This window comes from Caloenas nicobarica, chromosome 3, assembly GCF_036013445.1.
Source record: "Caloenas nicobarica isolate bCalNic1 chromosome 3, bCalNic1.hap1, whole genome shotgun sequence".
NCBI classification, from domain to species: Eukaryota; Metazoa; Chordata; class Aves; order Columbiformes; family Columbidae; genus Caloenas; species Caloenas nicobarica.
Window position 1 is genome coordinate 49,892,510 of NC_088247.1, and position 23,436 is coordinate 49,915,945.

General features: G+C 38.6%; 1 protein-coding gene across 1 annotated transcript in view; it reads right to left on the minus strand.

Annotated features, from left to right (window-relative positions):
• Nucleotides 1-2,762: 2,762 nt before the first annotated feature.
• Nucleotides 2,763-23,436, minus strand: part of LAMA4 (laminin subunit alpha 4) — a 100,169-nt gene continuing 79,495 nt past the window's right edge. The window contains exons 26-38 of the mRNA XM_065630716.1: nucleotides 21,336-21,471; nucleotides 20,300-20,437; nucleotides 18,683-18,816; nucleotides 17,182-17,346; nucleotides 16,331-16,484; nucleotides 15,417-15,610; nucleotides 13,723-13,912; nucleotides 12,699-12,854; nucleotides 11,703-11,862; nucleotides 10,574-10,704; nucleotides 8,062-8,155; nucleotides 6,984-7,103; nucleotides 2,763-5,544 (exon numbers count right to left, since the gene is read on the minus strand). Of these exons, the coding sequence (XP_065486788.1) occupies nucleotides 5,399-5,544; nucleotides 6,984-7,103; nucleotides 8,062-8,155; nucleotides 10,574-10,704; nucleotides 11,703-11,862; nucleotides 12,699-12,854; nucleotides 13,723-13,912; nucleotides 15,417-15,610; nucleotides 16,331-16,484; nucleotides 17,182-17,346; nucleotides 18,683-18,816; nucleotides 20,300-20,437; nucleotides 21,336-21,471 (1,918 nt within the window). The 3' untranslated portion in view covers nucleotides 2,763-5,398. The remainder of the gene's footprint in view (nucleotides 5,545-6,983; nucleotides 7,104-8,061; nucleotides 8,156-10,573; nucleotides 10,705-11,702; nucleotides 11,863-12,698; nucleotides 12,855-13,722; nucleotides 13,913-15,416; nucleotides 15,611-16,330; nucleotides 16,485-17,181; nucleotides 17,347-18,682; nucleotides 18,817-20,299; nucleotides 20,438-21,335; nucleotides 21,472-23,436) is intronic.

Below are 23,436 nucleotides of genomic sequence, written 5' to 3' on the forward strand. Positions count from 1 at the left end.
GATTGATAATAAATTAAATTAATTTCCCCAAGTCAGCTCTCTTTTGCCTATGACAGTAATTGGTGAGTGATCTCTTCTTGTCCTTATCTTGACTCACGAGCCTTTCATTGTATTTTCTCTCTCCTGTCCAGCTGAGGAGGGGAATGATAGAGCAGCTTTGGTGGGCACCTGGCATCCAGCCAGGGTCAACCCACCACAGTGTGCGAACAATATTTGCTAAATGAATTTCTTAATAGAAATGTGAAGTGTGTCTTAATCCTTTATTTGCTCTGGTGAAACCACGGTGCTGATTCCTGGGCATGACCTAGGATCCAGCAGAGATGCCTTGTACGTTCCTAACAAAGTTATCCCAAATGACTATTTTAAAAAACTTCCCTGGGAAGGTTAACTATGTATTGCAGCAAATATAATAACAGTAATGCATTATATACAAGAAATACATCTCAAGACTAATTTTTAAAATCTTAATTGAAAGAGAAGAGTCCATGTGCTGAAAATTAGTTTTGTTCTTAAGAAAAAGTAATAAGTGGCTCAAGCTTACTCAAGCTCTGTGTTTGAAATTGCAAAAGGCCAATGGCTTCAGTGTTACAGGCAGGTGGAAAGTTTAGCATGAATAGAGTAATACTGCCTCAAACACTTCTTTTATAAACTAATCACCAGTGTAAAACTACATCAGTATTAATCAGGAAAACAGATAGTAATTTCCTACCTCTCTCCAGACAGATTAGATGTAACCTATAGCTTGATTTTGTTCCCTCTGCTTACCTGAACTGGTCCAAACCTGTAGGCTGTGGTCTGTTCTGACTGCTGGATGTGAAACTGTTATATACTTCTTGCCTACTGTCATGTCCTTAAAGTTTCCCTTCACATCCTTTTGGCCTTACGTAGGCTAAAAGCAGTACGACATTGCTTGTAAGCATTCTAAAGCTTGATTTAAAGTCTACAGAAGTCTCCTAATATTACTGTATCCGGCTAGCTTTCTTGTTTAAGTTAGCTACAGTTTCTACTTGTACTTTCAGTTAGCTGTAGTTTTGTGCTCTACGTCCCATCAAGATTGAACTTAATGGGATTTGCTCCATTGAACATGAGATTGCAACAAGAAATCCTGTGCTTTGGCTTCCAATATGCCATTAAGAGGTTGGTGATGGCAAATGTAAAGTGATTATTCTCACCGAGCTGGGAAACACTGTGAATCAGAGATGCAACTGTGATTCGTATTCACGTGGGAATGTTTTTTAGCTTCTAAAGGAGGTCCAAGGGCAGAAGGTAGAAGCGTAATAACTGGTTTGGCTTGATGCGTGTGCTCAGAGGTTTAGTGAAACAGGCAGCTCAACTATGAAAGAAATAATCACACACTGACTTTATGTTTCATTGTAGATGAAACTGTACTTCATCTACTATAACGTAAATGCATGAATCTAGTCGGGTCCCCTCAGAGACTTTTTGCCTATGTTAATCATTTAATCAGCTAGTGCGTGTTTCTTACCTTGATTTTCTCAGTAACTTTATGTTGTTGATGCTACACAGTGAAGGCATTCCACAGCTTTGGAACACTAATTGAATAATTGAATTGTAGGAATAACTTAGTATGTTATTGAGAGGAAATGAGTTGACATGGACCACTGTGAATCTGTGAATAACCCTTAAATCCCAACCACAGCAAGAGCCGACTTAAATACATGTGTTATGCTTTCAGCATCTTTTTAATGACAGCCATTTGACTATTTCGGCCACATGCTGCTGTAGGAAGAGTACACTGGAATTTGAGCTAATGTTAGTCTTTGATTTATATCACAGCTTAGTTCACATTTTTTTTTTTTTTTCCTTAGAATGGCTGACTTTCGAGGAATTACTGTCAGACCTGTAACCCTACATCTTTCATTTTTCATTCAGGCTATTGTCCATAATCTTGATCCTTGAGGGGAAGGAAAGGTTGATAAGAACCTTTAACTATGGGAGATCTCTACAGATTTTCAGAATTTAGAGACAGAAGGGCCAGAAATGCTAATTAAAATCTCTATTTTGAAGCAATTTGTTGAGTATTTAAACTTGAAATTGGTTTCTTTCTTATATAGCCACACAAATGTCAAATTTCAGAGTATTCCATGATATAATAACAGCATAGCTGTAGCCCTGAATTAGATAATGGCTCTAACAGCACTTACCAAAACTTTGAAGGTGGCAGAGAAAATGTATAATCTCCTTAGGGTCAGCACTCATTTTTTGTAGGCTTTCTGCAGAATTGAGGTAGTTATATTTATATTGAAAATGCAAATGGACAATCTGACAATGTACCTCAGAACCTGGAGTTTTTTCCCAAATCTTTGTAGATGAAGAGTTTTGTACTTCGGAGCTGTAAGTTTTAAGATAGATACAGAAGACAAATTGAATTCTAGGAAGATTTCTGCTTAGGCAATTGCCTTCTCTTAAGCACCAGGAGCTTTGAAATAAATGCAGAGGTATGTATAATGTAACGCATCACATACAGACTTTCTTTGGTGCATATGTAATGGTAATTTCAAGGTCCATGTGGATGTTTGAGGCAGGGAAATTTGCATTATTCTCTTCTCTCTCTCAGGTCTGCAAGTATCCTATGATTTATAGTATTTTTCTTTGGAAACTCTGTTCTGCAGAGGGAAAATCTACATCTCTGAGGCCCAGAAAGGGAAATTGAGGAAGGTATCTTGCATTTGGTTAGCCGGTGATATAGTAAAGAGAAGTAAATTGAATGGTAGCAGTTTATGTGTTTTCATGTGGTTTTTATTCACATATTATTTTACTGTATTTTTAGTTTTCCATATAAAAAGTATGCAAAGGACTGGTTAATCAGAAAAGTAATTCTTAAATGTAAATCCACCGAATAAACCCAAATCTCATTGCAGCAAATATGTCTAAGAAAAATATTGTTTATTCACAGAGCTTGGATGTGGCTATGAGAAAATATACTTTAGTTTGAAGTAGGTGTAAGATGGAAAAGTGTTCCGAATATGTGTGTACCAGTTAACATACAGTGCTCCACTTAATACCGGAATTTACCAAACTCTGATGCTCTTAGAGGGCACAAGCATATGCTATTCCTGGCTATCTCTGCTTAGCAGCTGCAGACAACCTGGAAAGGAATTTCAGTAATCTTTATAATGAACCTATCTAAGCAGAGAATCTGCTGTTCTTTCCTCTCCAGCAATAGGGTCCTGGAGACTGGGGCCTGAGGAAGCTTAGCTCAGGTTGTGGTCTCATGAGATTGATTGAGCCAATCTAACAACTCGCTGCCACTGGAAGGAGAGAGACTTCATTCTTCCTTTTTTACCCTTACTCCCAGCTGCACAGTGCTGACACCACGGCCTCTGGTACTCGCTGGGAACCCAGCTCACTCATCAACCCCAATAATAAAAAGTTTCCAAACCAAAAGCCCTAAATGTTTTCTGTTCAGAGTCTAAGTAGGTAGTAGCTGGGAGCAGGAAGGAGTTGAGCAGGCATACTGGTTTTGGTATCTGAGACAAAGATGGTGTTTGAAGGTAACTGGGTTTGGGGACCCATGATGTGCTTGATTTGGGGAGACTGCAGAGGGGTAGGTGCGCATATTGATTGCTTCTGAACTATGAACAGTGGCCTATGGAGTTATGAAAAGAGTGGGCTATATACCACTCCCAGAAGTAGGGGGCTTCCCTCTGCCGTTGGGAAGGGAATCAGTCCTGGGAGTGTATTGCCCAAGAGTTGCAGGGAACAGAATGGGAGACATGTCCAGGAGAAGGCAGTTAAAACAGGTATGGGGCTGAAAGCATGAGCAGAGCTGACAAGGCTGGTGGAAGGATAAGCAGTGGCTGCTGGAGCCATACTATCTTCTCTTGTCCACTCACCACCCAACACTGAACTCCAGAGAGAAGTGGAGAGGCAATGATGTGGTCCCAGCTGCCAGAAAGTCCCTGTACCTGTCTGTCTACAGCTTGCGGTTCTTTACCCAGAATGAGCCAAGACCACTTCAATCTGTCAAAACTTCCTATTGAGAGGGTAGTAGGGAAGCTACTGATTAGTGCTGACACATGGATCTTATTCTGGTGATTGCTCCAGCTGTCCATAGATTCAAGATCTTTGGATTCCAGTTGTCACTTGTGTGTTTTCCAGATGAGCTCCTATTTATTTTTAGTCTGGAGGTTGTTGCATATTGATTCCAACCATAATTTGCCCAGCGATCATAAAACTTTCTGTCAACAGTAGTTTATTCTTTAAAGAAAAGGAAGCTAAATGGCTTGGATGCCTTGTAGGTTATCACTGAAGAGACTAATTTTTTCAAGCCTACTGTGAGCTAAAGCCTAGAGTTAACTTACATCTACCTTCTATGGTTTTAACATAGCTCAGATTTGCAGCCCTTTGCCTTCTGTTTATGTCTTCCTATTTCACCCCCAGTTCTTCCACAGCACCATATCTTCTGGGATATATTGCATAGGAACATGTTCCTAGTTTAAGAATTACTGCTGTAAACTGAAGTCCTGCAGCAGTCTCACAAGGAAGCGATGATTTTATGTGATAAAGGATTTGCCTGAATCTGTGACTATGATTCTCTTTTCTATGCTTTGTGCTTGCTTGTGTTATATTACTGCAAATGAGATCACAATCAGATTGTGGATTCAGTGCTGTGTTTGTGTGTAAGTGCATTTAAAAATTCAGAGAAAAAACCTGAAATTTTGAATTTTCTCTTTTCTCTCCCTTCCTATGTAAGGCAAGTATTGCTCTAAAATTACCTAGTTTAGGTAAATGATCAATTATATTAAGTGTCTGTCTTAAAATATGTACATCCTGTCTTCACATTGTGCTAGAATATATCCATGAAGTCTAGAAGTGGAATAAAAATTTTAGTTTTTCATTGTTTGTAAGCTTACATAATTGGTATGCTCTCTGCCCCCCATTTTAATTGAGGAATCTATAAATGAGTTGAATGAAAAAATAATTAAAAAAATTTGAATACACTTATTTGTGATGTAAGTCTATTGTCTAGCTTTATTCTTTAATGTGCAGTAGTAGATCTTTTCCTGTGAAACAAAGAGTTCCTAAGGTATGGAATGAAATGATGTAGAGGATCTATCTCAAAAGTAACATATTTAATATAGTTTTCATGTTTTATAATCTCACATTTTCATGTAACAGACTGGCCACACATACACTATTAGAAGTGGTAAAGCTCACTCTTGTGGTATAGTAAGAGAAGTGCAGAAGCAACAGCCCTTTATTCTTCAGTGATTTTTGTTTGCACGCAGAAATTACAAGTGACCCCTAAACATACTGCTTTCTGTAGATTGATCCTTGGTATTTTCATTCTTCTTCTCCTGATGAATGTGGTTTCTTTTATTCTGTTTTTCTTTCTGTGGTCTAAGGAACTTTACAGGATTGATGCAGTGCACTATCAGGCTGCTGGACATGTGTTGATGCTTACAGCACCACTAACCAAAGCAGCTTTGCTAAAACTCACTGGTTTTTCATCAATCATGAAGTTCCGAATGCAGCCAATGAAGGAGTTGCGTGTAGTCAGGCTGGATGTTAGCAGAGACTCTGGAAGAAGCAGATTTAAAGAAAGAGAAAAAAAAAAATAGAGCTCACAATGACCCAAATAATCGGTTTGGTGGCAAAATCTTTTCAATTTGATACTAACTGCAGCTCTGCTGAATCTTCTGTGGGTCTTTTAGAATGTCTGGACTACTGCCAGTGTCCTAGAGGCCATTAGAATAGGTATGAGGAGTTATCTATACTCACGTAAAACTGTTGATACTAACTAGTCAATAGAAGCCTGATCTTGCATTTTTTGACAACTACATTTTCTTTTAAGTAACAGACTAGATGAATCCCAGGGTGCATGTTAGTAGTTTCTTTTAGCATTACATGTATTGTCATCTGTGTCTGATTTGTTAATCTGCATTTAGTTTACTGTATTTACATTGTATTAGTTAGCGTTATATTTTGTTTGTTGTCATGAAGTTCATTATAAGATTTTGCTGTGCCAGAGTGATAACAGCATTATTGAGCTAATGTATGGCATTGCTTTAGTATTCTATAATTAATGTAGAAATAGAAGGCTCTATTATGAAGCAGAACAGCATTTGCAATCAGCACTTTATATTACCTCTCTGGGAAAAGTTCTGACCTAATAAAATTCCAGTTTGGATTTAAAGAATGAACAGGCATCTGCGCATAGATTTTATTATTCCTTTTAGGCTCATTTTTCCTCCTGCTAGTGTGGGATGGGTGAGAACATCTTGCACTCAAGCCACTAATCCAAGATAAGCAATATACTAAATTTTGTAGTTGGAGCTGTTCATGATTGACATGCCAGGCACAGAGAAATAATGCTGCATGTTTCCAGTGAGAAATGTATAGGAGATGACTTAAAAATTAAATCACGTAGTGTTGATTACAGTTTGTATATGAAGCCCAACAGAGTAGCTCTGTGTGTTGAATAAGGGAAGTAAATGTAGTAATCTTGGCCCACGCTACACAGATGGTCTGTGAGTCACAAATTCACATTAGCAGACATCTGTGCAATAGAAATTGCTAGTAAGAAAAAGAATCTTCATGTTTTGTCTTGTGTTCCAAGATGCTATTGCTTGAAGAAGAGGAAGGAAGCTTACCAGCAACTAAACATTGGGACTCCAGTAACAATGGGTTTCCAATCCCATAAATAAACAAATCAATCGCTTCTTGAAAAAACAGTAAGCCCATACTGGAAAGTGGAAAACAGCTATTTGTTTTCTAGCTAGCTGACTTCTCTACTGAGTCCATACCTGACCCTCCAGCAACTGTGAATGTTGTAATTTCAATGAAGCAGCACTTTTCTCTTTTAGAACTCGAGGCAGAACATTTCTGATCAGCTCTCGAGCCTTGGGATTTTACACATTGTTCACACGAGATATATTTTGTTATTTTTATAAATTAAATCCAAGTCTATGCTTTCTCTGGAAACTGTGTTGAAATTTGACAACATACCACAAACTTACCTGGTACACCTCCAATAAACACTGGTTCCCTGTGGTCAGTTGCCTTTGGATTTAGTGGCCCTACCACATGGTTGACTTCAGAGTCTACATCCAGCTGCACCACATTAGCATCTCTAATGACTGAAAGGAGAAGGAACAGTGATCAAGAAGACTGTAAGAAGTAGCACATGAGTTTTCTACGACAGACAGGACTTATCTGATCTGAGTAGTTTGACTTAGTGTTTGCTAGCTTGGGTGTGAGCCATCAATACCAGTGATAATACCTGGGCAGATTCTGGCACAGAGCAGGGCCAGTGGAAGATACAGTGTAGGAGCAAGGGCGCTGCTGAGTGGGGCTCTTGATTGCTGGCAGCAGGGTCTGTGCTGCATGGTATGAGCACACAATGGCATGTGGCTTAGAAAAACTTTGCCAAATCATTGCTAATAGGGGATGTACTAGAATACAGTGAGGTTTCCTCCCTGTGTGTGTCCCTGGGTTTCCTTCAAAAGGAAACCAGAATGCATAGAGAAACGGTGCACACTGAGGTCTTTTCTGGATGTGCGCTGGGAGATACCCCAAGAAAGCGTCTAGACAGGAAGGTAAGGGAGTTCAAAGTGCCTGATATTTAGAAATACTTTTTGACTTTCAAACCCAGAAAAAAAGGATGGCTGGCTGGCACAGGGGCAAAATCCTGACAGTAGACATCTCCATGTGTGGCTCCCCAGATCTGTCCTGTTATTTGACATTTAAGGGCAGCATATATTTGTGCCTACTACATTCTACCGACTTATTTAACCTCTAGTTGGGAAAAGAAGTATATAATCTGGTATACAACTTAGGAAAGGTTGCTAGCAATTCTCGTGTTCTTTGAACAAGGAGCTTCCATCTTTGCTTGTTCTTCCTATGAAGCTCTACAGTTCCTGTGTCTGAGGGAGGAATACAACTGTCTTTTTCACACAAACTTGCATCTTGACAGGTGAAAAGGAAGAACTGAAAACATGACCCCCTTCCCAGTGCACTAGCCTGTGGAGATGGATATCTGGGGAGGGGAAACTGGCCTCTGTTACCCCGCTTAGGGGACAATCATGTTTTACCGACCTGCAATTCGGTGCCACCTGCCATCGCAGAGACTCTGTTTCAGTGTCACTGAAGTTGAAAAATCCCTGATTCCATTATTCAGTTTCACAGTAACCTGAGGAAAATAATGTAGTTATCACTGTAAACTCCCTCCTGTTATCTTTTTTCCTTCAGCTTTAACGATGCTGTATTTCCCACTTAAAACATGACTAGTATGTCAGTGAAAGGAAAACATTATTTCATTAAATTCTTTAAAATAAAACACCTTCCTAATTCAGAGATTTAGTTGTTTGGACTTTTTAAAGATTCAGTAGTTCTGCAGCATTTCTGATTTGAACTCAGGGAAGTGTTCAAAAAGAGATTAAAAGATAACAGCTAATTTTACTCAAATTTTCTAGTACTGCTACCCTATAATTTCCTGTGTGGTAAATTAGTGTTTCAAGGCATCAGATGAGGTTTTGGCATCTTGCTAGCCACTTAATAAATAAAACAGTAATGAAAAACCCAAGTATGAATAAACAGACAAGATGTGAGAAAGTAATAGGGAATTTAAGAATGACTTTTAAGTTACTCGTTCAAGCTTACCAGCAAATCTCTGGCAGAGCTAGAAAGTGAACTTAATTCTGAATTTTTCATCTCTGCTTTAGTTACGTGGACTGATATTTTTCTGTATGAGAATGCTACAGCAGTGGCAGAGCAGCCTCGTGTCCATGTTGCAGGGCACAAGATTCCCAGTTGGTGATGCTGGAGAACTCCAAAAACCAGTCTGGTCACTCAGGCTTTTCAAATAGAGTCTAAGTTGCCCCTGATAATGCTGACACCTTGTTGACTGAAAATGTTGCAAGGAAACAATTTATATTTAATTTTAGAGAATCCCTGTTTCAATATAGTTGCAACTAAGAAATTTTTAAACTTTTTGCACAAGGACTCCAGCAAACATAAATGAAGTGATCCTTATGTTTTTTGTCACCCTTGGACAAAATATATGTAGGAGCTACAAAAGCAAATGCAGTATCACGAGAGAAAGTGGCTCCTTAATAAATCACCCAGACAAGCTGTACTGATAGAGATGCGTACATTTAAAAAGTAAATTAAAGGTGCTGATTGTTCTTATTTGTGCAGCAAAAATGTTCTCACAAAACAGGTCTTTGGTAATGCATTCAAAAAAGAGCAGAGAGTTGATGTTAAAAAGCAGAGGTGCTTACTAAGAAGGTAATTGGCATACCTACTGCAGGGACAGGCAGGGAAGAGGTACTTTTCCAGGGTGAATTTTGTTTATGAATTGCGTATTTGTTATATGGTAAGTGAGGTTTGAAGTAATAAGCGAGGCAATGTCTTTTGTTAGATCAACTGATACAGCTGGAAAACAAGACAAGTTTACAGACATGCAAACTTTCCATCAGATCTTTACATAAGCAGTGCTCTGCTAGACCAGTTGCATACAGATGCAACCTTTAAGTGTGGCATGATACTGCTGCAGTGTGTTGTAAGTTCTCTGTTAATTTATCAAAGACTAGCTATAGTTGTGACAATGGGCATCATCTTACCTAATCAGCTGTCAAAAGTTAGGTGCCTAAGTGAAGCACCTGTTGGCCTGTCTATAGTCCCTATAGAAAAGCAGATTCTCTGAATGACAGCTCATATAGTCACCTATATTAGACACCTGCTTTAGGATAGGATGAATCACCGTGTTTCTGTTCTTATAAGAGAGGTGACAGCATGTTTCCTCAGGAGTTGCATTTCTAAGTGAGGTACAGCCAACCTCACTTGAATATTCTTCCACTTTGGATGACAGGTACTGGGTGGTGCATTGCAGTAGTTAAAAAATGTCCACACTGCTTAGTCTCTTGACTATGCCCTGAGTTTATTTTCTGCAAAAAGGATTTATTTTCCCCCTGCTCTAAACTGTTGCTTGTTTTGTCTATGTAGACTGCAGCTTATTTCTGTATGCATGCAATGCGTAGCATGAAGGGACCCAGATTTCAGCGATGAACATATTCATAATAAAAAAAATAGCAACAGCAAGAACCTATCTGGTAAGTTCATTTCAAACCTCTCTCTTTCAACTGACAGCCTTACAAAAATCCAGAAACCAAGATCAACAATCAAAACTTTCTCTTTCCCTCACTCTCCCCGCCAGACACCTGTATGTTAAAAAAGAAGAGACTAAGCAGAACTCTAACTTCTCTTTTAACAAACATGAAATAAAAATTCATCAACAGTTACCTTACTTGTAGCTGTTATACATTTTTAATGAGTGGATGAAAGAGCAGCACCAAAGAGTCAGTGCTCTTGCTTCTTTTTAGCTGCTCATTAAATATTTATAGTTAGTATCATTATAAGTGATTTGATTTCGTGTTAGGTGGTGTTTTTTGTATTTCAAAAGAAATATCTGGGTTGCTTAACCTACACAATTAATATAGTTAAGGGAGGAATAAGAATCAAATAATGGCAAAGGTGAAAAATAGCAGAGCCCAAGCAGGTAGGGGAGGAACCAGTCAAAGCAGTGGAGGAAATGTGACCTTCATTATACCTGTCCATTTCTCATGTGCATGTTCAGGTACTCTCCGTTCACGCTATGACCATGCAGTAGAATTCCTGAGCTGCTTCGAGGACGTATTTCAAAAACAACTTCAAATTTCAGGCCTAAACTGAAGGATTCATCTGTGAGGGAAAAAGAAGAACATTCTTTTTGTACTGAGTTAGTGATGAAATCAGACATCTCTTCAAAGATTCAAAGCTCCAGGGTGGAATTTATTTGTTCTGTCTTTAAAACTATTGGAACCTTTGCCAGTACACACATACTTGAAGAGATGGCATGGTGTGCCATTGACCCATTTCAGCTTTTGTTTTGCTTATGTTTGCTTGAAGTACTAATAAAGGTTTGCTTATTTTTCTCATTATTTAAAAAAATATTTTGTTAAAAATATTTCTTAGCAATTAAATGGGTGGCAGAAAGTAAATTGTATTTTTTGGCAGTTTCTTATTGTGCAATTTACTAGACATTCAGCAGTTTTTACAGTGAGTGGGAGTTCACTTGAGCTTTGATGATTCAGTAGAAGAAACCTCTTTTTGCAATTTGGTGACAGGCCAGGGAGCAAATTAGAAACATCAGTTCTTCTCGGTGTTTCCAATGTATAGAGTTGTGCAGTTTCCTCTCCTGTTCAGATCAGAGCCTGTGTGACCAAAACCTCCTCATAAAACATTTCCTGGAACACAGCAGGCTTAAATGACAGAAAAGATGTGTTCTGTCATGCTGTTCAGTACCAAGACATGCAGAAAGCCTTTCCCAAGGATTTTTGAATTACATGTTATTTTATTAATTAAAAAACTAAGGGATGACTGCTGGCATACTTGGTCTTAGCCACATTGACTTCTGCATGCCTGCAATAATTTCTACCATGTTATAATCCGTTCCATTGTGAAATTATTCTAATTAATTGGAATACATACAGATGTATTTATATAACAACTTGTTAAATTTCATGGTAACATTGTGACCTGTGAACATCAGCTGCTTACCACAATGATGATCTGTATCTAATAATCCTTACAACTCACAGCCTCAGAAATTACCACACCCTTTAGTGAAATGTGCCATTCTGAAGCACAGTGAATACCACAGTCTCGTTATGGGATACATTTGTTTAGTATTGTATTACCAAGGACGACATATCCTCCTTCTGATGAAAAGTATGTTCCTGCTTCTGATGGGCCTTCAAAGCAAGGTGTTACACTAAATGTCTGTGAAGCTGAAGTAATTGATCTTCCATTGAGCTGTAAATTGCTGAGACAACCACTAAAACTGTAGACAGAGTTAATCTGAGGGGGGAAAAAAAGCATGATTAGTAGATAAACTGCTTGTGGAAGGAAATAAACTCGTTGGTCCTTATTTGTACTTATTTATGAGCTGTAAGGCTGTGATTGTCTGGTGCACCAGTTTTGAATTAAAAAAGTTTCCAGAGAAGAGAAGCAGGACAAATACTTTTTGTAGCCTCTCATATCTCTCTCATGAGTTCGAGGTAACTCCAGCTTGTGTTGTTTCTCAAACAAACCTTACTGAACCATGAGAAACAAAGCACAGCTAGAGCAAGGCACTGTTATACATACCTCATACCCTCAAGGAAGGACAGGGGTCTACTTTTTCTGAGTAGTGTATCTATCTTGTTAGGCACATAACAATAAGATTACCTTGAAGGACACTTGGTTATGTTCACTTTTGCTTTAACACTCTTTTCCCTATGCTTCACTATCCAAGATGTAGCGCAGAATCCTGACTTCTAGCTACTGTCTTAAAACAGAGGTACTAACGCAACACTAAGATCTCTCCAGAAGTCATCTATATCTCAGACCTTAAGGCAAAACCGATCTCACCTAACTTTACCTGTCTCATCTAAGCTTGGATCTCATCAGGATTTCTTTGTTCCTCAGAGACCACTGGCCTTCCAGTTGCTGCTGCAAGCCTATGGAAGTCTAGACCAGTGGCCACCAGCCCAGCCCTGTGGGAGCTTTGCCATCCACTTGAACTCAGTGGTGTGCTCCTCAGCATACTGTGGATTCAGACCATAATATGCTTCTTCCTGAACTCGTGCCTACAGTTAGATTTTGCATTAGCTGTATGTAGTGGTATGGGATGATGTAATGGGTGTCTGCTTTACCTGGATATTTTTTACAGCTTTTCCTGGAGCTACACCCCCAATATAGAGTGGTTCGGTGACTTGCCAGGTATTAGCATTACCACCAAAAGGTTCCTCCAGTACTCGGAGACCATCAATTATCAAGCGACCAATATTTTTGCCTCTAATGAATATCACCTAGAAAGGGAAGAAAAAAAATTGGAAGATTACTCTCATCTGTGGAGGGAACACTCCTATGTAATGGAAGAAGATAAGTTTGAGAAGAAAAGCCTTTGAGTCATATTCTACAAATCTCTTTTATTAAGTCAATATTATTTGCTGGACAACCCTCTCTTTTCAGATTTTTGTAAAGGCTAGCTGGTAAAACTGCTGTATTTCTTACATTTTGGTGTACAAAGCAGAGGTAATCAAGGTGTCACAAGGTCTACTGAGATCTGCTCATCTTTATGTGCATAGATGAGTCACGGCTACAGTGCTACCACTGTTAGCAATTTCACAATCTTCTCTGGTTTTATGGTCTGGATTCATCCAACCTGCTTTAAACACTGATGTGCCCAAGTTAAAAGCTTAGTAACTGTAGACTTCCTCTGTAGTCAGTGAGGAGAGAGAGTTACCTACAGAGGGAAATTCACCTTGAACCCTAAAATCGTCTTTTTATTTTCATAGTCTACAGAGGGCATCTACAACAGCTGTGTTTCTTGCTTAGGCACTTCAAAGAATTCTGCTGAACAAAATTATCCTAGTCCTTCCTTTCCTAGCTAGCCTCACTTTTTATTGCCTCACTGCTCTGCTTGCTTCTGTCACTTTTGTTCAGCTGTTAGTGTTGGGAATTGCTGGATTTTTATAACTGGTTCTCTTTCCTGTCCCAAGTTAATGACTTGATAAAATACCACATGGAAGATTTAAAAATCTTGGCAGAAGTTTCTCAACACATAAGTGTGGTTATGAATACATGAATGGAAACTTCTGAGCTGTTAGATCAGCAGTATCTTTACTGCAGCTGTAATAGCACGTACAATCACAATGATTGCTTTCTTTTACTTACATTGTGCCAAAGGCCATCATTGTATTTCTCTTGGCTCTTAATTCTTATCTTCTGGTGACCAGCATTAAACATAAAAACAAGTCGTCCATGAGCAACGAAAAGGGCCATGAAGTTGTTTTCTTTTTGATCCGAGACATAGAATATCATTCCATGAGATGAGTGAGTTTTCAGGCTGATAGAGAACTGAGCTCTGGCACATAAAAACACAATATTAAAATTAGAGCAGTTTTAACTGACTTAAATCAAACTGCAGGCAGAGGAAGACTGAGATTTTAATCTCATCCAAAGGAATATACATGTCCTTTATGGAGGTGGTGTTCCTGAAAAACATTCCGTAATGTTTTTTGGAGTAGAAGTCAAAATTGTAGAAGCAGCTACCTTGCAAGGAACATATGTCCAAAAATTAAAATATCCAGAGTGAATAAAATCAGTACAAAGCAACAATAACTGACAGTGTATACACTGCATTGCCATTCCTGTCGAACAGTGATGTTGCGGGACTTTTTAACTGTGATGACACAGGGGCCTGACAGTTCACAAATCTTTGATATTATTCCAGCTTCACTGCTACGCTTCTCCTTCCTTGTATTTCCTTGTGAAGTCCAAGCCAACATGGCAAGTTATACTGACTTGGTTTGGCACTGTGAACAGTGAAGATTTCTTGAGTGATTTATATTATCAGTTTGGGTCTAAAAAATGGCAAAGCCAGAACAGACTGGTCCTGCTTCTCATGTCAGGCGACTAGCCTAGCTTCCATTTTTTGTATTGCCTGAAGGATCTATACATTCCACATTGCATATATGTGTACATTCCTTATGCACTAAGGCCTTTGCCAATATCAGTTGTTTTAAAACATCACAAGTCATTTGTTTTTTTTTTTTTAAAATGCACGTTACAATGCTGAAGCTGTAATAACAGTTGTAAACCAAACATTCCTTGTAGAGATGAAGAGACGTATTAGAGTTTGGGTTTTCCTTCTTCATATGGTCACCATCAGGACTGCCCTAAGTAAAACACTATTGAATTAAAATGAACATAATGCTTTTTTTATTTAAGTCAGGAAATATCACTCTTCTGAGTTAACGGTATGGTATGCTTCCAGAAAGTGCTGTGTTGTTGAATTTATAGTCTTTCATGGAAAGTATTGAACCAAAATCCTTTGTTGGTCATAACATGCCATATGGCATATACTGTGGGAGCCTGCGAATTGAATGTCCACAATATCTGGACTCATTAATTACTTGTATTTCCATTATAGCTTGAATTGGACATGGTTTTCATAGCTTTATGTCCTGCTGGACTGTGTAGATTCCTAACCATTAAACAGCTGCCAAGGTCCACTCAGCACATAACTGCTTCATTTCTTGGTGAGCTGTCATGTTCTTTTCCAGCTCTGCTCTAGTGCCATTGCTTCTTGCACCAAGAGACTGATGGTGCATTGCTTATACAGAACTAACATCCTCAAAGTCTTCATACAAATGGGCAAGGAGATGCATTTTGTTAATATACAATGCAGATGAAGATTCCACAAAAGGGATGTAACTGGAAACACATTCTATTTATTGCTCTTACTCAACTGAAACACCTTTTAATATATCCTAACAACAAGCTCAACATGCTCTATACAAAAATTGTCCTGGGATATAAAGGAAAAAGCCACCGATATTGAATTTTTCTTTCTAAGGTCCCTTTACCTTTCGTTGAAATCCTTTGGTATGTGATCAAATTCTTGCCGGCTGTTTGCTGTTCCTCCAAACTGATATGCGTGTTCAATTGCCTTGGGATTCATGGGCAAATGGCACTGAGGGTCTCTTTGCATGTTCACTTCTTGATACAGTTTTTTGAGGCCAGATGAAGGCTGCGAGATCTTGTCTTTATCTCTTCCCACCTGCATAGAAAGAGAAGCATTAACCAGAAATTTAAACTAATATTAGACATAATAAAAATACCAGTATGATTTATATCTAAGGTAATAATATATTTTTTCCTTACAAACAGTTCCAAGTCAAATCTTCCTTGAACAGATCTGCTATAGCTGCTGACTTAGGGCAGAAGAAGGGATGAACTGAACAGTTGTGTAGCTAATGTAATTACAATTCAATTCTTTTGCAGTTTTCCTAATTGAATCTCTTCTGCTCTGCTTTTTGATGATATCAGCTACATTACAGGCATAAGAGAACATGCTTGGACTAAAAGTTCTGCATGCTGGAAGAAGCATTTTTTCACATTTATATTAATGCATGCTAATTGTACACAGTGGGGAGAGCCACACGGAAGGTGCTGAGAACAGAACAAAGCTTATTGCCTTTAGGATATTAGAAGAAATCAAGAAGGCTTCTTTCTGCAGTAGTTTTTTGAAGATGCCATAAATTTTCATCTACAGTTCTAGCAAGAGAGAATGATGCAAGTGTAGGCCAGACAGATCAGGCCAGGGCAGTCATTTGCAGTGATGGAATATGTAAAGGAACAGTATCCTTTCCTTCATATATCTGAAATATTCTTCATGTGGTACATTTTGGATCCATGATTTGGAGAACTCCCAATCATGGCGCATTGTGTATCAACTGTGGAAAATTCTAGGGTGGTACTGGGGCAGTTTGTAGCAAACCTTTTTATTACGGTTTCCTTTGGCTTTTGATGAGTTTTTTCCTTTCTTATGGAGAAGAGCAACTGGAGGAGATTCAACAGGGCATCCATACAAAGAAGCCTGAACTTTCTCAGAGTACTTCTGGAAATCTTCCACTTCAACCTCTCGATCCAACCTGTGTTTCAAAGAGGGGATGACAAATACAGCTTTTTTCCAAGTGTTGGAATTGTCTTCATAAAAACCACAGAATTTTACATTTATAGTTTAAACAATGTTTGGATGGGCTTTTTTTTCGTTCTTGGATCATGGATAAAAGCACAGATTTATCAGTCAATGTTTGTGTAATGCAGGCAGCCTATACTACCTCTGCCTGTTGTACCCATGCTTGCATAAACAGAGTATCAATCTGCAGCATCAAAACCACTTTAAAATCTTCTGTATAAGAACATTTCATAAAGCCATTAAGATCAACAAATTCTGACCATTTTCACATGATCAAACTCCTAACTTTCCCAGCTTCTGCAAGATGCCTTAATATAATTTTGTTTCAACGGCAGAGCTGAAAGCTACATAATATAAATGTAAATTACAGCTATGCAAATTATACATTGCACCAGCAGCATTAGCAGGTGCAGGACTGAAAGCTGATTTACATCAAGTTATTCATGTTTTAACAGTATCTTATCCTAGAAGGTCTGTGTCAACAGATTCCATGGCAAATCAGGTAAGAAACTTATTCACACATACTGTCTAGCCTCACAAAATATAGAGAAGAATTTTTGTTGTGAAAATAAATCAGTTCTCTCGAGCTACTATTCGAGCTGTCAGGCAGTGACTGCCTGGTAATGTGTTTTTGGGGAGATGCTACTCACCAAGTAAAGTAAGCGTTGCTTATGCAGCCAGTGAAGTTGGCTTGCTGTGTTCTGAGGGGAGAGCCACCAAAATAAAACTTCTTGTTACTGTCCAGGCTTTTCCCTGCTCTGTCCTTTGCTGGGTTCTTCTTACTTTGTTTCTTGTCATCAACAGTCAGCTCGTATCTAAAAAGGCAAAGCATCCGTTTTGTAGTCTGCTTTCAGAAACGTCAATGTCTGTGGTTAACCAGTATATTACATCAAACAAAATGCTCTGCTATGTGTATACGTCACCAAGCATCCCAGTGCTCAAAGCCAGGTGAAGACCTTCTTGCATCCAGCTGTGCAACAAGCAGCAGTGCAATTAACCCACTGGCAAAGCTGAGTCCAGAGGCCCATGGAATTCATAATATCCTGGGGTGAATTGTGAAGTCTAAAAAAACCAGTCTGCCCGGTGAAAACAGACAAAGTAAGGGATTGCTAATAAATGGATGGAGCCACCATTTGGGAAAAATAAGATCTAAGCACATGCTACTTCTTCTTCTTTGTGCCCCTATCCCCTTTTACTTCTCTGTCATCACAGTACATTGATGTTTGAGCTTATACAGTGTTCTTTACCTAACCTCATTTTGCAACACATTAATTGCTGCAGGAGTCAGGAAGGATTCTATTCCTTTAATAAGAAACTGAGTATTACTAAAGCATCAGACGTTGGTTTTGTTTGGAAAGTTAAGAATTCAAAATACCCAGCAAAACATGACAGTCCCCAATGCTATTCCGAGGCATCTTTTCACATCTTCAGCTTTTCAAACTGTGTATCTTGGATGTCAGAAGTCATAGGTACAAACCTCCATTTCCTTTAGAAAACTGAAAATGACCTGGCTATATCTGCATAGGCAAGATTCTTGAAGAAAGATGCTTTGGTTACTAGACCTTCTAAGAAAATTTTAAACATAGAAAACAACAGTAAAACCAATAAAACTATGCTTTCAAGTTTTTTAAGCGGCACACAGAGATTCTTATTCCTTCTGTAAATCCCTAAAACTGCTGCATTTAGTCCTACATTTGTGTCTGTCAGTGCTAAAAGTATTTTGAACATGTTTCACTGTATATATCCCAAATTAATGCTTTTCGTGAGGATGCCTAAATTACTTCAGGGTCAATCTGGGATTGCTTTAACAAATCAGAACATTCAATCCTGCTGCAAAATGAATCTCATGCTAGTCTTAAATGTTGTTAAACTGCTTTCATACCTGAGGACAAAAAAGAACTAAGCTTTTAGAAAAACTATTATTTTAGTTTTAGTAAAAATTTCTAGCATCTCCTGCTCAGGCCAAGCTGGCCAGTTTTCAATCACAGATTTTTTGCTTTGTATTTTTTTTACTGAATAGATCAGGTAAAAATATAACTTAAAAACCCCCACTTAAACATCATTTTGAAAGTGAATATTAAATGATAATGTGCTTTACAATAAATATATATATTCTGGAGGTAGAGAATAAAAGATGCTGGACAGCTTTACCTTTCTGGGGTGACAGAAGTAATGATGAAGTGAGTTTTTCCGTCATTGTAATTTCGGTCTGGTGACTGAATTTTGGTTCCACTTGCATTTAATACAACAGCACCTCTGTCCATAGAGATGGATAATACATCTGACTGAAATACAGACAAAAACATCTTCATAAGTAATTGTAACACAGAAAAATTAACATTTCTGTGCATTTTCCTGTTGTGTTTCTTTTCTTTCCCACTCTTTTCTCCATTTGTGCTTTATTTGCAAAAAAGATGATCTCGTTAGAATTGATATTCTTGCTGCTTTTTAAGCCCGAATTCTGGGAATTCTGCTGCTGATTATGTCTCGTGTATCTGTCACATGAGCTCCTTCCACTAGCATGGATGTATGATATTTACATTTCATTTGTGTTTCTGGTACCCCTGGTACTGTATAGAGCAGCTGTTACCGCAAGATTCCTGCTGTCATAAGACCAATAATTTTTTTTTTCTTTTCCTAATTCCCTCTGATCAGACCCATTCAATCACTCAAAATTATCTCAGATAAGATCTGCTATCTGGGTCAAGCATATGGGATCACTGTGCCACAAAGCAGGAATATTATCTGTTCTATCAGAGCAAGCACTGCCCCTGTGCACTGGTAGGAACCATCCTGTCTTGTTCTGTCAAGTGCTAAAAAGCTGAACCTCCATTTGTTAAGTAGGGCACTTGGCATCTCATAGGATTAGAGCTTTTGAGCTAAAACCAGAAGTGGTGTGTCTAAGGCCTCATTTATGCAAATGATGTGGATAACTGACATGGTTACTGATTTCAATTTAAGGTAATACTTCAGGCTGTAAAATGTAAAAGTTCAGGAGCGGTTATCAGTGTCGTACAGCCTGCCCTGCTGCACTGCTGATGATCTTCTGCAGGTATAGCAGAACAGACTTTTGGGGGTGGTTGCAAATGTTCTGTCATCTGAGGCTGCATGATCTTGGAATCACTCTGGCTCACACAACATTTTGGGAGTGCAAGTCCATATATCTGCCAATGTCACACTTCTGAGGGGGCATTTAGAGCAGCCTGGCTTCCATTAAATGCAAGGAGTCATTATCAAGTGCAGCTTTTCCCAATCACACAGGAAGGCTGAAGTATCATCTGGGAATATAGGGAGCTTTCTGACTGATTTCTGTCATCTCAGCAGTGCTCAAAATACCATCTCACTAATTCAAACAAACTTGGTCTTTACTTCTAGGGATGGAAAATATCAGGCCCCTAATACTATTTGTATTCGGGTAGCACCCACAGGTCCAAGTAGGGATTGCAGTGCAGCTGAGCACAGCAAGATCCACTGTGCATTTCTGCCTTAAGGACTTTATTAAGCACAAATGGATGTAGGTTAATTCTAGGCATTTGATCAAATCCTCTTCTCAACATCAAAATAATGTCTAAGCGTTGCTGGTTTTCATCTGTAGATCAAATGTGAACTGTAAAAATGAAGTAATCAATGATTGCTTCTATAATATGTTGCAGACTGCTTTCTCTATTATGAAAAGATGAAGTGAGAAATTGTATTATTCCCTTAGTATTCTCCTGGGAAACAATCCAAGGATAAAATAAAGCAAACTGTAGAGAAATATATACTCACTCCTTCAGAATAGTAGAACAGCAACCCATTGGGCTGCAATGTCCGGAAATTAAAACCTCCTTCAAATTCAGTAAAGAGAGACACTTTTTGGCTTGATGCAATGAAGCTCTCTCCATTGAAATATGCTTTGCGGGACATCTGTGTATTAAATAAAAGAAAATTACAAATGAACTGCAGAAAACATTCAAATCACAAAAAGAATGAGGCTTTTTTTTTTTCAAAGATGCAGCCAGTTCAGTTCTATGAAAACGTCAGTTTTTCCTGTATGTCTTAACGTAATTTATATACTCTCCCTCACATGCTGTGAAATTCTTAAGAGAGTGTAGCCATTTTAGGCAGTGTAAGTCAAGTTATTCTCAGTTTCGTGGGATTCTTGGCCTAATGCTAAGTCTGCTGACGTTAGTGACTATGAAGACTAGAAGCAGAGGGGGCTCAAGCCCCTGTCTCAGCTGTGTGGCACCGTCACCGTCCCAACGTGTGATGCATTATTTTATGAGTTGGACTGTGTGCTGGAGTGGGGGACGGAGGGTGGTGTTGGACATGATGGTCTATAACCCTCTGAGTCTCGGAAGAAAAATCCAGTCTGAGGTAGGAGAAATTAGGACAAATTGCAGCTAGCTTCCTTGTTGACAGGGGGTGAGATTGTGTGATGAGTTCTACAAGTGGTGGGTTCCTTCATCTTTGCAGGTTCATAGCATGGCTTTGGATAGACATGGCCATAGAGGAAAGACCAGAAACACTCTTTAGATTTACCAGCCTTGCATTGTGATGAAAAAATGATGAATGATGGAAGTGATCAGAAACAAAATGGCAATTTTCTTAGTGTTGATGCTCATGCTGTTGGTTTGTGCATCACAGAGGAAGAGCTGGCCTGACTCAGGGGGAGAGGTAATTTGAAGGGTGAAAATCTTCTTGTCTTTTTCATTTCACACATCTATATTAAGATGCAAAGACACTTCTTGTTTCTTTGAGAAAAAATGAATTAGATTGGAATATTTCCTTTCAGAATATAGCACACAAATGATGTTACACTTACCAGTGAATCCTCTGGGCACCCATAGCTGATTCCTAGGGTTCCTGGTTCTTCTAACAAGTTGAAATCCTTCTTTTGGAATTGGAAACCTTTCATGCAGCCTTTAAAGCCAATACTTCCTGCCAGATGTGAACTAATGCTGTTGGAAAATGATGCCAAGCAAGCTGCAGTTAGATAGCCCTTGCATTTCTGAACAGACCTTTATCTCCACGGTGTTCTAAAAACCTTGGAAAAGCCTCAATCATTTGCCTCACTAGTGCCCTATTCCTATATCTTTATGTAAAACAAGTAATTAACCACATTATGTGTTTTGAAAAGTCAGGATGCACCAGTTGTAATAAATGCTATGGCGGGGGTGGGGAATATGAGAGTTCAGAGAGGAGATCTGTATAGATTAACTTTAAAAAGATAAAAATAGCTGCCGCAAAGAAAAGACATTTAAAAATATATTTCTACCCACTTACAGTGAAAATCACTGTATTTCTATCTCCATTTTTTATTATTTTAGAAAAGTTCTGGTTTAGTTTTTGTGTTTTGCTTTTAATAGCAAGCTCCATTTTTGTCTTGGGAAGCAAATGGATCTCTATTTCTTAAAAAATAATAGTAACAGAGGTCAGTAAGTAAAGTCTGCTTGCTGTTGAGTGAGTTTATGTAGTTCTAGACGAGAGCAGCAGTTGGGCTTCCAGGATTCTGTTTATGTCAGATTTGAGATGGATGGAACAGCAGTGTATCCCAACTCCTTCTGCTCACTGCTCTAAGTTTTTCAACTGTTCCTCACCAAGATATCACAGCATTACAGAACAGGGCAAATATAATTGAATTTATCCTCTCAGTACTCATGCTGCATGAAAAAGAAGAAATTTTCCTAAGATCACAGAGGGTCTGTGGCAGGACAAGGAAATGACATGGGATCTACTGGGTACTAGTCCAGGAGATAACTGTGGAACAAATAAACTGAAGGACCGAATGTGAATTCTGGAGTTTTGACCTGGCTACCTGTAAGCGGTCTTTGTGCTTTCTACAAGATGGACCTTGGCAGTGGGATTCTTCTCGGCTCACATGAGATGCTACTGACAGCATTGACATCAGCTTGTTGCTAGTTGTCTATGACTTACCTCATTGTAAGGCAGACTGCTTTGAAAGAATATTAAACTCCTCCTCTAAAACCAGACCTAGTTTCCCCCTCCTGCTGCTGCCCCCAATATCAGCTAAATGTAAGTCTGTCTAGAAAAAGGGAGCATCAATATCAATAGTAGGTAGTAGTAGTAAAGAGATAGTAGTAGATGATAAAATTCTAATACCTACTTATGCTCGACTTATGAAAAAGGAATAATGTCACCACATTTGGACCATACTTTTTGCTGTCTACCCTTTTCTTGAGAACAAAAGCTGAGTACAATATCAAAGGCAAGGGTGTAGCTCCACTTAAATAATTTCTGCATGGACTTTTCAATGTTACAGTTGATCATATTTTAAAAATACCTATTTTTTTTTTTCTGATACAACTTGTTTATTGAGATGCTATTTTTCCTGCTTTGACAGTACCTTACAGGTGTTTTGCAGCATAACTACAATTCACCCATAAAGCATAATTCATGCGAGTCATCTTGTATCCTACATTTGTGAACAAGTCTCATGTGCCATTGAGCTCTCAATTGCCTTGATTTCTAGGTCCTTCTGGGCTCTTTCAGTGTTCTGTAGGCTTGATTAACCGAAGTAATTTTCACCATCCTTTTGTCCTTTGTTTATAGAGCATTAGTGTATTTAATACAAGCCCTAAGAGACATCCTTTGGGCATGTGCTGCAGACATTTTATACTGTGAAAATTGAAGTGTTACTACTATGTCCTATTTTCTCTTTCCCAGCTGCTTTCTAATCCACTGCAGCCTTTCCCTGCTCCACCCCACTAGTTTTCTTAATAGTCCCTTATGACAGACCTTTGTAAAGAACTATTTGAAAGGCCAGATAAATTATATACTCTGTTTCCCTCTTGTCCACCATTTTGTTTGCATGTTCAGATAATAACATGGGATTGAAGTGCATAATTTTCCTTTACACGAAGTTTGTCCCTATCTTAAAAGCCTGATCTGCAAGTGTTTTACAT